This window comes from Lytechinus variegatus, chromosome 8 (assembly GCF_018143015.1).
Source record: "Lytechinus variegatus isolate NC3 chromosome 8, Lvar_3.0, whole genome shotgun sequence".
In the NCBI taxonomy this organism is placed as follows: domain Eukaryota; kingdom Metazoa; phylum Echinodermata; class Echinoidea; order Temnopleuroida; family Toxopneustidae; genus Lytechinus; species Lytechinus variegatus.
The window spans coordinates 33263827-33278124 of record NC_054747.1 but is presented as its reverse complement, the minus strand read 5'-3'; the positions used below and the strand labels follow the sequence as shown (position 1 = coordinate 33278124).

The following is a 14298-nucleotide window of genomic DNA, read 5'->3' as shown; positions in this document are numbered from 1 at the left end:
TGCTACTGTCAGTCATTCGTACATTCTATCTACGAATATAAGTGTGAAACATTTTATAAGTCATTTGAATCAGGTTAATTTCGTTCAATATAGATCAGTTATTGCTCTACCATTCATCTTTATTACATTTGTTTAGAGGCCGATGACCAGTCTAGTTCTGATGACAATGGCATACATGTCCCCGTGATTATAAACGAACCGATCCCGACAACGAATATCGAGGAAAAAATCACGACAGCAGATGTTACTACGCCCTCTGGTGTCAAGAACGAGCCGTCAAAGACACAATCCTCGTCATCTTACGGCGACAATGGAAGGAACACATCTTCGACATTATGCATTGTGCTTTAAACTCTTACATGCGATTCAAAGTTGGATATAGTAAACTTTACTTAAACATTAAATACGACACATTAAATAGAACATCATTTCCTAAAAATACGGTATATTTGTTTTATATACATATACAAGACTTAGGATATTTTTATTTTCTATGTTTTAAACTTTTTATTATATTTATCCATGAAATGTTCAGTGAACATTTGCGCCTTCTGAATTTGTGTACTTTGATTCTTGTTAACGTTGTTATGGATATACGCCTTGAAGATTTTTAATTACATATTTTATGCATACATATACATGCATACATAATGTGCAATTTACAGGTATACAGTATACATAACAATATTCACTGTGTTAATAATGTAAATATAACCAATTTAAAGTGGAAACATAGATATCGGTCGCACCAAATGAATAATATTGATTATTTGTAAATGAAAATGTACCTTGAATCACGATCATTAAAAGGAAAATTTGTGTTTCAGGCGTATTCCACTACAGATTTAACTTTTATATTGTCACGCTCTTTTTTTGGTCATGAAATCTTTAATTTAATAATAAAGTTCGTATCAAAAAGAAGTTTACACCTAGAAAAAATCGTGTAAAATTATATATTTGTAATATCCTGAAGATTTTTCCACATTTTAACATTGGTACAGATCCATTTAAGCAAATTACGATATAACTGTCGACAAATATTTCCGCTTGAGTGAGCACCACTTCCTTTTGAGAAGTTAGTGACTGAAAAAAATGATTTGCGCAGAACTTTGAAATAGTTATGCGAATAAAAGTAGACCTTAATCATAAAGAACACGTGGAATAAAGCTAATAAATTAATTTAAAGATATCTTCTACATTTTAAAACTTGTTTCCTTGCCCAAAACACTTCAGAGAGTACTTTGCGCCCCACCCCACTCCACCACACACCGAGGCTAGCGTGATGATATTTGCCTTACACTGAGCTGTGATTTACATGAAATGGCTTAGGCTTGATTTTCATTTGTTAATCATAGTCAACCTTGGGAAAAGTGTGGAGAAACAAGTATAAAATGAGAAATGAAATGTAAACCCACTTTAAATGATAAAAAAATATTGACAAAATTATGAGATGTCTGATATAAACTTTTGTACAGATTCAGTTATGTCGTCTGATCCAGCTGACACAAACAGGGTAAAGGGTGTGCTTACTAAGTGTTGGGATTTCAATTTGGGTGGAATTTTTTTTACAAAATGCTTGAATGTATCCGTTTTATTTTAATTGACATGATTGACTTAAAGTGCAAGGGAATTGTATGCTTAATGTTTCGCAGGGTAAGTTTGATTTGGTCCTTTCCCCTTGACACTGCGTGAAAACGAGCATTTCTGCGCAAACAGATTTTTGCGAGCTTTACAAATATGTACAGTGCTCATTCAAGTGTAACATTCTGTCAAAACTTTTACTTTCATTAAATAGATGAGACCCAAACCCAAGTTTATATGTGAAAAAATTGCCCACATATATATATATTTATATATTTTTTAATTCCCGGGGCTTTTTCAAAGTGTAAACTTTTTTTGATACGCATTGTATACTTTTATGAATGATGGAAAATAATTTTGTATAATCATATTTTGTGAAAATAGAAGAAATTAGTGTGAGTCAATCAATCACATTTAAAGATAAGTGTATTATATGTATATAAATAATTGTAATACAACGATTTTCCCCATGGATCTTTATATTTCAATCATCAATTTACCCTCATCCTCTGTCTATCTCTCTCGCTCTTTCCCTTTGTTTCATCTGTAAGTCAATTTTCTTCATTCAATCCTCTAGCGATTACCAATTGCTTCCTCTTCTCTTTGTCTGATCGATTCTCAAGAACTATCTCAACAACCAATTGGAATCATGGCCGTCTTGCATGCTGTGTACGCAGTGGCTTGAGGAGAGGGTAATATTGCTTCCCCAACGGATTTTGAAAAAAAAAAAATTCTGAAAATCTTTACAAAATTCACCAAAAAATTTCACAAAATCATTCGACTTCTCTTTAGGCAATCCTAAAGCACCCCCTTGACCAATGTCTTAAACCCCAACCCTTTGTATCCTGTCCAGCTCGATAGTCGATATAAAGGCCATGCAGTTATCGATCCATGTTTGAAATCTTGATGATGAAAATATGAGTAAACCTTAGTCTGTTTTATCATACACAATTATTTTGTAAATCATGTTGTCATTGTTTTATCACTTACGAGTTCATGTTTTTTGTATATACGTGACACACTGTTAGAAAAAAATAAAAGAAGTTCCTGCAGCAGAGTCTCGAGAACACCTGTAATCTTACCGATTTGCGTAATCTTACAAGAAATTGGTATTTGGAGTATGGAATCTTACAAATTTCCTTGAATAAAACATCCTTTTTCCCTTTTTAAACAGACCTGTTCTGTTAAATTACAGAAAAATTCCTGTTTTATGAATTTACAGAATGATTCTGTTATTGCTTTCTGCAAAATCTTCTGTTTATTTTCTGTAAAATCACGTTTTTTTAACAGTGCAGGTTATATCGAAGAGAATGGCTTATAAGTGATGTATACAAGGTACATGTACGTATAATTTAATTAATAAAAAGATGTTGGTGCTCTTTCACTACTTACAATTTATGATGAATGTGCGATGGGGATGGTCAGGTGGATAATACGGTATCATGGCACTGTGTCCTATCTTCCAGTCAACAGATAGAATTGGAGCATATGAAGAGCTAATATGCAAAAGGGATTAGATCCATTTTCATCAAATTTGATTTTGTTGTCCAATGTATAGATGTTTAGTAGTCATAATGCCAAAAAATGTTTGAATTCCCATTATAATGTTAACATAAATGGCAAAGAAAAATCACCTTTTTTCAAAAGTGGTTAGATTAATTTCAGTTTGTTTGCAAAAGGGTCGATATCCACAAAGGTAATTTTTTGGGAAAAATATTACAAAATATGAAGACAGGCAGATAATAATTTATAACCAAATTTTATTCACATGTAGGGTAGTATATCATGACAATTTAGATTTGCATAATAGTATTGCCGTATGGGAGGTTTAAAAAGGCTTACATTTCTCGCAATAGTCTATCCTGGATCTAATCCCTTTTGCAAACAAACTCCTCATATGCAAATAAAGGTCATTGCAGACCATATCCCCAAAAGAGAACGGGATAGGAATCAAGATGCAAGCTTGACATCATGACGAGCAATGTAGAGGAATCATTGTTGCTAGATGTTTATAGAAGGCTGAGAAATTAATTAAACACTAGCTAAATTATTAAGGCATGGTCACACCGCCCGAGCGTTGTTGGAGCGGTCGTGGAGCGGTAGGGAAAGAGGTTCGAATTTCGCTCACAAAATTGGGGAAAAAATCGAAAACATAAATCGAAAACAAAAACAAAACAATCGAAATCGAAAATGGTGGACGGTAGCGAGCGGTGATGATTTTTTTTCTCTCCGCTCCACGACCGCTCCAACAAGGCTCGGGAAGTGTGACCATGCCTTTAGAGTTCCGACATAAAGTGTGAAATTTGGTATTACCACCAATGCGGCTTATGATGATTTACACTGAAAGTGATACTCTTTCTCTGAACCGGATATGTCTGTGATTTGATTCGAGATTTTTTTTTCTGAGTTATATTGCCTGTTTGTAGACACCCTACCATGTACCGAAGAAGCCATCTTCGTCCTGAAGCCAAGTCAGAAATACCGTCCAGTACGTGAGACAAAATGTCCCCAAGGTACTTTTCCGTCGAGCCGGGCCGTGGAGTATTTACACCGACTAAACAGTGAGTTTATAAGAATGTTCATGATTTATTATTCTGAAGTACTATTGTGTGTTATGAAGTAAATCTTGATATATTAGTACAGAAATTATGTTGTGTGTACCAAGTTTGATTTGAATTGGCCGCATTTCAAGGTGTTGCGTATGCTACGTAGAGGGCAGTATTTCTAAATGATTCATTTTGGTTGGTTGCAATTGTTGAAATTTTGGTAGTATTTTGAAGTAAACGAGAAGCTGATTTCCAGCTGAAATTATAATACACATATGGAAACAGAAAGTATTGTATATATAATGACTATAGACATAACACAATTTAGATTTCCAATTTCATGTAAATATCTTTGACCAAAAAGTGAAAAATAATGTAAAAGACGGAATGATTTCACAACAAAGAAGATCTGGCTTTTTAAAACAAAACTAGTCAATGGAGAACGATCGGAAAAAATGGGTAAAACTGCGTATGCACTATATTTTAGTTGATACTGTGGATTAATGATTTTTTTTTATTTCTTCAAGAAAATAATTCGATATATGCTGACTTGAAATCAAAACAAATGTATATGTGTGGCTGATTGAATACAGCCACCCTTGTTTTATAAATTTCATAAATAATACAAAAACAATGTGGGATTAGAATTAATTTGTTGAGGATTACAATCACCAACAACCTTTAGGCATTTCATGGCTTGGATGCGTATAAAACATCGACATACAATACAGGAATGGCAATTTCAAAATAGATATGAATTTCTGAAGAAGTATTTTCAATAATTTGATCTGTGACATTGAAATAAAAGGTCTATTTTAATTTATATTAAGCCATGAAATGAAGTAGTATATACTCCTATGCTATAAAGTTATACATATCCATTAGGTGCAAATTCAATGCTTGGGCTGCTCGCGTCATATTTTGAATTCCTCAAATCTCTAGATTTTTTGGCTGCCAAAGCCCGAGTTTAAAGAAGAGACAGCAAACATTTAACCTCAAATGCCTATCATGCCTATACATACATCAAATTTATGTTAATTGTTTGAGTGATGCATTTCCTTACAGTTTGTTTACCTGTTCAACCGTCACCAATACTTGAAAAGGTACAAAATTTCGTTGAATGGATGTAAAAATAATAACTTAAATTTAATCATTTTTTGTGTATTATCAATTGTATGCGCGATTATTTTGATTATTGACTTTAAACAATAATGAGACTGAAGGGACATTTTTCTTTTTCTTTATTTATTTTGAAATAACATGTATTCATTTAAAGCATAATGAGATAAAGTGAACAAAAACAGACATATATCACATCAAATATGTATTTCCGAATAGCAACATTACGTCACAAGAATGCTACAAAACACAACATGTATTGTTAAGATTAATCAATTATTTCTTTCCAACTTAAACACTGGAACAAGATGATTCCCTTATAAGTTAATAATTTCTTTGTTTTAAAACTGATCTCATGTAGAAATGATATTAATAGTAAAATAAACAAGGATTAGGACTGTATGATATCATTTGTTACATTTTGCTTGCTTTCATGAATTCAGATATGTAATTAACCATTTCGGTAGTGATGTTGATGATCGATGTATTTATTAAAATTTCGAATATATTATTCGTTTTACTGATTATCAATACAGTTCGAAGTTTGATTGAAGAAAGCTGGTCATTTTCGTGTAATAGGCATTAACGAGATGTATGCCACTGTTTCATTCGGTCCAATAGCAAGAATTGCACAACCAAATTCAAGTCAAATATAGATCCAACATAGTTCGTGTTTCTAATTGATTTGAGATTTGCTCATGTCTAATGCTACCCTTATTACAGATCTATTACCTTGAATATTAGTTAAGCATGATTTATGAGAAGGAAAATGCAATGGATATTTGTAATCAATCAGCAACCTAGTGCACACATTTTATCAACACCCTTAACTCAATTTTGAAAGATAGGGGAACAAACGGCCTTGGCATTCAATTAACATTACTCTAAGATTATACCTTTTCTAAGAATAATGTTTCCATGGTCTGTCGAGTTTTAATGGGTGTATGATAACGCAGAGTCACGTTGAAGTTAACTAAATTTATCCAACAATTTTAAACTATTTATTTATAGAACTTGTACAAACGGTCCATTGCAACCTATCGCCTTAAGTTTATAACATAGACCATTCACCGTGTTCATAAGGTATGACAATAATTGACATTGAATGAAACAAGACTCGCAATTGTATGGTGATCTATCTCATGCTGTTTTCCGTCATTTTTTTTTCTCCCTTCAAATAAGGTAGATGGTACTTTGAGTGGATAAGTATCAAACAGATTAAAAACAGGATAAACATAATTAACGACCAAAAGAATAATCATTCCTGAACAATACCTTTCTAAAAATGTACACATAACCCGGGATGAACTTTTACTTAATTCTACATTTGTACACTTGCAAGATTAAACGTTGCCACTTAGCCTTAAAACATAATGAATGATTTATACATAATTCCTTGAAGTTGATAATAAGCTCGGAATAAGCACAAATAATGACAATAAATTTTTCTTGAAACATTATTACTACTAATAACAGATTGTTGTGTTTTACCTCATGCAGGGCTTATAAAAATGTTTTCATCAATATTTGAGAATACTAACAATACGTTCATCATTATCATTGCCATAGTCATAATCATCAACCTTGTTAATATTGTCATCATCAACTGTATCAATAAATCTATGTTATTGAAATTATCATCATTTCTAATAGGCCTTATTTTCTAATCACAAATGATACGGCAATCAAACTTGTCATGAAATTTTATCTAATCATCATCACGGATGCATGCAATACAGGTTGGTCTTCATCATGATGATACTTGAAAAAAGATGATAGATGACAAATACTTGTACGCCATCTACGTCTTCTTGTACAAGTCGAAAATTGTACTTTGGGGTGTATTATCATGTAACTAAGAATATTTATATGCCGGGATCAAATTTGCTCAAAGAAATCGTGAATATAATGTAATTTGACAATTCGAGATAATATTTCAGAGCCGTCTACTGCCTGACGAGACTCTCTCTTCAATGTCAATATGAATAGTTTTTTTTATCAAGAATTAGGAATAGCGTATTTTGGCAATCACCACGCAGTCGTTTTCTACAACTCACAAATTCCTTTGAAAATGCAAGTCGAATCACAATGAAAAGCCAAGGGGTTTTTGTCTGAAAAAATGCGAATATGTTGTTTGTCCAGGGTCGAGGACGTGACTGCTGTTTTCAATCACCGATTTTCGACAAAGGCTGTTTCGTCATTGAAGGGTTTATGACTAAGGATTATCTGTGTTACAGAAAGCGTCAGAGTAGAGATTGCAAAAAAAATGCCGTGGTGAATGATGAAAGGGCCCATTATTAGTATGCTGTACTCTGGTGGAAACCTTCATCTTTAACGGCCCCCTCAGCAAGCAGTGATCAAACAAGTCATTCGATGTAAAGTTTACGCCCTCAAAGCTCATATGGTGGATAGGGTAGTAAGTGTAGTTGGCGATAATTAATATTTGCCAGATTTAAACCCTTTTATTTGTGTCTTTAAGAAGTTCACGTTGGGCCCAAAAGGATCAACTACAATGACAAAAAAAATATGTATCCACATTTAGGTGGGTCCCGAATTTTTCTTTTGCATATAAAACAAATATAATACATACTCAACTTAATTCCAAAATATATAATTAAATGCTCAAGAGATGTAAGTCACGTAATTGTTCTTACTGAAAATTAAAATGCTATAGTATTTTGATATTTGAATACTTAAGTACATATATAAATGCGTAAATATAAAGATAATTGATTACTCAAATATTAAAATTTATAAACTGAATTAGCATACTAAAGTACTTAGACGCTTAATATCTAAAAGTATTAAAGATGAAGTTCAGGCAGAGGAATAACAAATGGAATAATAGTGAAAATATGATGAGTAGAAGGTAAACGGATCCAGCGACTGGTGGAGACACGGTTACCCGTCTTCTTAGGATTGGTGGGTTCAAGCAATCCGGCTCATAACCGAATTTAAAACACTGCAAAAGAACAATCCGAGATAAAGGCATATTCAAATGTATATGTCTGTACAATAAGTACGTAAGAGGCACTGTCGTATTATGACAGCTAAAACAACTTTTCACTTCATTCTCTAAATACGTACCCTTTTTTGTAATTTATTGTAAAGACAAAACAAAATTACAATAAATTCATAATGCAAGAGGAAAAAGGCGCTGGTATCAAAAGTAGAAGATATTTGCTACAAATACAATCAATATGAAAGTTATGCCAATATTACTTTTTTACGTAAATACAACTTTGTGAAGATAGTTCCTTATTATTTCTGTTTGAAAACATGTTATTGACAAAGCATTTCCGCTTCAAGTGCACGCCATAAACTTTAATTTTGCTCTCCAAGAATTTTCTATGCATATTCATTTATCATTTTCCAATTTTTCAAAGTAAATCTTATTTATTATAGGGCAAAGGACACATTCAATCAACGTTAAAGCGTGCCTGCTTCGCATCCAGTTAAATCTAGTTACTAGTTATTTCGTAAGATTTAAGGAGGGCTATAAGCAGATCATTTTACAAAAAACCCTACCATATCTACATGTAATTAAAGATACTTCCACGAAATTGGAAACTACCTTTATTTATTTCTTTATTTATATATTTCTGTGCTCAACGTAATATAACATAACCACTATTACAAAATTAAATAATTATTGAAATCGAACATATTTCCCAAAACATAAACTTAACATAAATCTTTTGGTATCGTCTACCTATTTTGATACTGATTTTGTTATCAATTTATATGTCATTTATTCCTTTGAAATGTAGGCCTACGATTGGTACAATCTTGTGTATCGAATTTACTCTTATTACTCGACCAAACTGTTTCCCTGACTTTCTGAATTTGCAACACACAAAAAATGAAATTGAATGGATGAAACATATTTATCATGCATTTAGCATTTAAAACGTCGTATCTGTTAGTCTGAAACTTATACAAAAAAATAAAAACAATTTGAAAGCGCGATGTTTTGATAAATTTCAATTATTTTTTTTTCAAATATTTTCAAATACTTTAAAGCGGGTTTCCCTTTTTGTTAGCAGGTCGTACCCTCATTATAGAACTCCTCGAGACCATATGATGCGTCTTGTGTACCTGGTAGGATCATCTCGGTTGGGCATGCATCGGAACTCTCTATTGTCCGGTGAATAGTCGCAACTATAACCGTCGGGACAGTCACACAGCCACCAGCGTCTGCTTCGGGCTCTTCCTCCGTAGCTATGGTAACACTGCTCATATTGCTTCACCCGACACTGAAATGAGGATAATAGTACGAAAAAATATTTACCTTTATCGTAGAAGTACCTATAATGTACAAAAAATGAAATAAAAAATGAAAGAAACAAAAAATAAAATCGATGGATTGAGGATTGACCTAAGGTACTTGCTAAAAAGAAGATTAGAATGCGCTATCGCACAGAGTATATATGCATTGTTTTAATGGTGAATGAATTGGTATATAGAAAGACAGTTCACCAGCTGTTTTAGGACATGGGATTAAAAGTATGATATTGAAAAAATACAATACAACGACATCTGTTTGATTATTATTACATTGTATTATCGTTATCATCATCATTGATATTATTATCATAATTATTGTAATTATCATCATTGTTATTATTATTATCATTATTATTATTATTTCCATTATTTTACCCTTCGGGTAGGGGTCGGTCTTAAGCCCATATCATCCCGCCTTTGTTAGACCATTGCGTATCATTAAGTGTAATACAAAATTGGCCCTAAATTGGAGGGCAAGGGAGGGGGTGCTATTTACGAAAAGATGTCGGTTGACCGTCTTGGAAAAGAAGGAGTAGGGTTGACGGGGTTTGTTATGTTGATATGTCAGGTCTAAGATTTTCTTTCGCTGAGGGATCCTATGCTTCTAAGGACTTTTCATTTCATGTGACACACTGCATTGAATCATTTACAACAACTAGATGCTCGCAATGCATTTAAGTGAACGTCTTAAAGCCGGTTCTCATGCAAACAAATATAGTTACTATAAGTCAGTGACCTAGGGCAATGAGCGTGTCCCTTTTTTGGATAAAGGTGAGGAGGGGTTCATAATGCAGCCTTCATTACTCAGAAGATTTATCATTTTATAACATCGAGCTATTTTGATCCAGCATCAACAATTTCACCTAGATTGTTTTTTTTTATACAACGGGGATATTAGAATCTCTTCGCTTCCAATCAATCGTGAGCTTCATTAATACGGTGTTTAGAGGGATTGGATTGCGATTTACAAATGAATGCACGATGATTTATGCAACGGATTGCTATTGTTAGTGGTCATAAATCATCTGCGTGTATTACGTGCGTTATGACTCCATTTATAAACAGAATAAGAAAGTACAAGCAGATGTATGTTGTATACACATGCACGAGATGCAGCGCATGCACGCTGTTTATTTATAAAGATTTTAATTTCGTAGTGGGGCAGGCGCAGATCCAGTGGGGAAGAAAATGAAACTTGTTATGTAAAAAGCCATTGAAACCGAGGTGTGCCCCCTCATTTGATATTGAAAACCTTCTTTTTTGTCACTTTTCGGGTACGAAATATCCTTAATTTGTGGTTAAAAACCTTCTTTTTTTGGCTTGTCAAAATTTTCCTCGGAAAAATTTGCCCCCCCCCCTTTGGAAAATCCTGGATCCGCCCCTGTATAGAAGTGGATGATCAACTTCTTTGGTAGCTTGAATGACGACTATATTATTAAAAACACAGATGACATTTATCATGGATAAAACTTGGGAGTCCGAATTAGTTTGAACTAGACGGTTTCCCTAAATGATATTTCAATCTAATTCAGACAACATGAAAGTATTTTCTTAAGTTCTATCTATATTTATCTTGCTTGAGTTTGATAAAAGTTTGTTAGATCTATTTGTGTTGGGTTACATTCGGAATTCCGAAGGTTCGTTAGTCCGAAAACGAAATAAAGTTCGTTAATCTGAAGCATTACGAAAATTTCCCGTTTGATTCTCGACCTCACTTCGGACTGCAAACTGCGGTTTTATACCCCGATTTGTGTTTGGAATATCTCAAACAACTTTTCCAACCCCGATAAACCCATCTTGGCCAGGTAATCCCTTGTCTCGATTTCACCACCACGGGCCAGCTAAATGAGCGTTGAGCCAAGGACGAAATGATAAACAACGCTGTGCTATTACGTAAGACTTGTCTGCCTGTAGAAGGATCTTCGGAATGAAATTATTGTATTCGATATTAATCACGTTTTCAAAGGCATATTACATTCAGACATCCAATACTAGTCCATTTTCAATTTCGAACGAAGAAAATCGACCTTGAAATAAGGAAAGTAAGCGAATAAAAATTACGGTATGCTTAGCATGCAAGGACCGCGATGCATGCACAGTTTCTGTCCGTCCAGCAAGAAAATGGGTTCACTCGCGCAATGATACAGTCTTAACGTTCGAAAAATAGAAGTAATGGCATACCAACATACAAAGTATAATAATCATGCTGCTGATATGCACAAAATATGAAATCATTATTTTTTTTACCCCAAAGTCTTATTCATAATTTAAATACAAACTATGCCTGTAACTATTTTTTTAATCGCAAACGTATTATTGCACCATACGTGGTTCTCCGGTAAACTGCCCATGTGCGCTGCATCCATTCCACCGTTTGTTTTGGGTCGTTTATACTTTTAGTTTCCACCATTAAATGTCTAACTTAATTATGTTGTGCTAATTTTTTTGTAAGTCAAAATGTTCATCGTTGGAGAGCGAGTTCAGGCGATTGATGAGTTGGGAAGATGGAGTGTTGGAAAGATCGATCACGTGTCTTAGTTTACAAAACCGCGTGCCCGTTGAACCCCGATCCCTTCAGTGCCCATTTTTAATATGTTCCCCTTCCTCAAGTACATCTTGTTGAATAATCACTTTTAAAAAAGTTTTTTTTGCCCCCCCCCCCTTGATCAAGCGACCCATTTGAACATGCCCATATTTGATTGTGATAAATGTCTGTTTTATTTTCTAGTTCAAAATTTGTCATTCTGCTAATATGAGGTGATTAAAATTAGCGCCCTGTCCTTTTTGTCGGGAGAAAGAGAGAGAGAGAAATAGAGATGGGGTGGAATTTCCACCCCATCTCTATTTCTCTCTATATATCTTTAACAAGGGCGCCGGAAGCGAGGGGGGCAGGGGGCACTTGCCCCCCCCCCCCCAAATAAATTTTTTGGGGGGCAAAACGAGATTTTGCCCCCCTGAAAGTAGAAAAATGATAAATTATTAAATAATTAAAGGACAAAAGTATACGATGAAGGCACTTTTATGCCCAAAAATTGTCATTTCTATTGTCAAAAATGAACAATTTTGCCCCTGACGGGCAATGACATTATCATAGTAAGCCTGGCGTCTTTTGACGAACAGTTCCTCTGTGAAACATACCTTTGAAAAGCCGCTTTTCCATCTTATTACAGCGTGATAACGTTTAACCTTTTAATGAATACATTTCAGACTAAAACCGAATGGCAAGCTAATTTTCTTTAATATCTAAACCTACAAATTATGAAAAAGATGGATATCTTCTTAGATAAATGATTTGATTTTATATATTTCGATCCAAAAAGTGAAAAAAAAAATCAAGCACGTTTTGAAATAAAAAGATGGCTGTGTATTTATGCAAAGCGCAAGCGATTTTATTATTTTTATAATATGTCCTGAAAGTTTTCTTTTTTCCCAATTGTTCACCTCCCTTCCATCATTCAACTTTCTTCCGGTCCTATCTTTCTTCTTATTTTTCGCCTCACCTTCCGCCGCTTCGCCCCTTGATCTACCTATGATGACCCCTCCCACGGCAGGAATTTTGTGTAAAAATGGAGTATAAGTCTCGTTAATAGAGTGTTTAAAAACAAATTTGGGGGATAAAGCATAGTTAAAGTTCATTGTGAAGGATTAATCATAACTCATGAAAACTATTGTTTATACTGAGTACGCAAACAATGAAAATATTCTCAGTATATTCCAAGTAAATTTGGAATAAAGGGAAAGTGAATTGGATTAACAAAGGTATGATTTTACTGGGTATGGAACATTCTCGTCTAACCGTCTATGCACTAAATTCAGAGGCGATTTTCTTTTTTCATCATTTTTATTAGTTATGAAATTGACAATGGCCATCGATGTCATCAATGTCATCACTCTTTGGCTGGTATATAGGGCTAGATGAGAGTTGGAGAATAGTTGGGCCGGTATGCCTTTTCTTTTCCTAACCAAGTTCTTAACAAAAACTATCTGTTTATATATATTTCGAAATTCGAGGATATAATTTCGATTTGAAATTATGTATTTTTTTCCATAATAAAAGAGCACAAATAGTAGGGGGACATTTGATATTATGTACCCCTTTCCAAAATAAATGGTAGGGGGACGCGTCCCCCCTGTCCCCCATGGGATTTCCATGGTGATGGGGGAGCTTTTGCATTTTCTAGAATAAAATTGAAAGATTTCGTGCACACTTTGGGTGAATTTTGCCCTCTCGATCGGTGGCCCCCGGATGCATACGGTCATGTTTGTCATCTTAAAGTCTTTAAAAGGCCTATATTACATTGGTTTAAAACAATAGAGTTTGCAATAAGGCTCGTAATTTGCTGGAACTGCGACCCTGATCATGAAGAAACACCAGTCTGGGTCAGAAGGGAGGAAACAGGATCAAAAAGAACCCCAAGACTGTTTAATTCTCAAGAAATTTATTTTTGAATGCTCTTAGAAACGCAACTTTTACACTCAATTTTTACACCCTAAACCACACCCTCTCCCGCTCGATCGCTTCCGTATCTCACGCTTTAAAAAATATTGTGCCCCCTTCGGGATTTTGCCCCCCCCCCAAAAAAAAAAAAAAAAACTGAAAGTGTTCCGGCGCGCCTTGGTGGAAACAAATCTGAAAGAAAACATGAAACCAAGAAAGGTATTTCAGAGGGAGGTTTACCGTATACACAGGCTATAGGCCTACAAAATAAAAACAATAATGGGAGATAAAGATAAAGAAGATCACCTGCTAATAACGCATGTGAAT

The 14298-nt window shown here is 34.2% G+C and overlaps 1 protein-coding gene and 1 long non-coding RNA gene across 2 annotated transcripts in view; one reads left to right on the top strand and one right to left on the bottom strand.

Moving 5' to 3' along the window:
- The window catches only part of LOC121420394 (guanylate cyclase soluble subunit beta-2-like), a 48051-nt gene extending 47040 nt beyond the window's left edge, over positions 1–1011 (top strand). Inside the window, exon 13 of the mRNA XM_041615005.1 lies at positions 137–1011. Coding sequence (XP_041470939.1) covers positions 137–351 — 215 coding nt within the window. The 3' untranslated portion in view covers positions 352–1011. The remainder of the gene's footprint in view (positions 1–136) is intronic.
- Positions 1012–5375: 4364 nt separating this feature from the next.
- Positions 5376–9511, bottom strand: LOC121420393. Its single transcript, XR_005970754.1, has 2 exons — positions 9345–9511; positions 5376–8208 (listed from the first exon to the last, which is right to left on the bottom strand). It is a non-coding gene; the product is annotated as an uncharacterized LOC121420393 (long non-coding RNA).
- Between the last annotated feature and the right edge of the window lie 4787 nt (positions 9512–14298).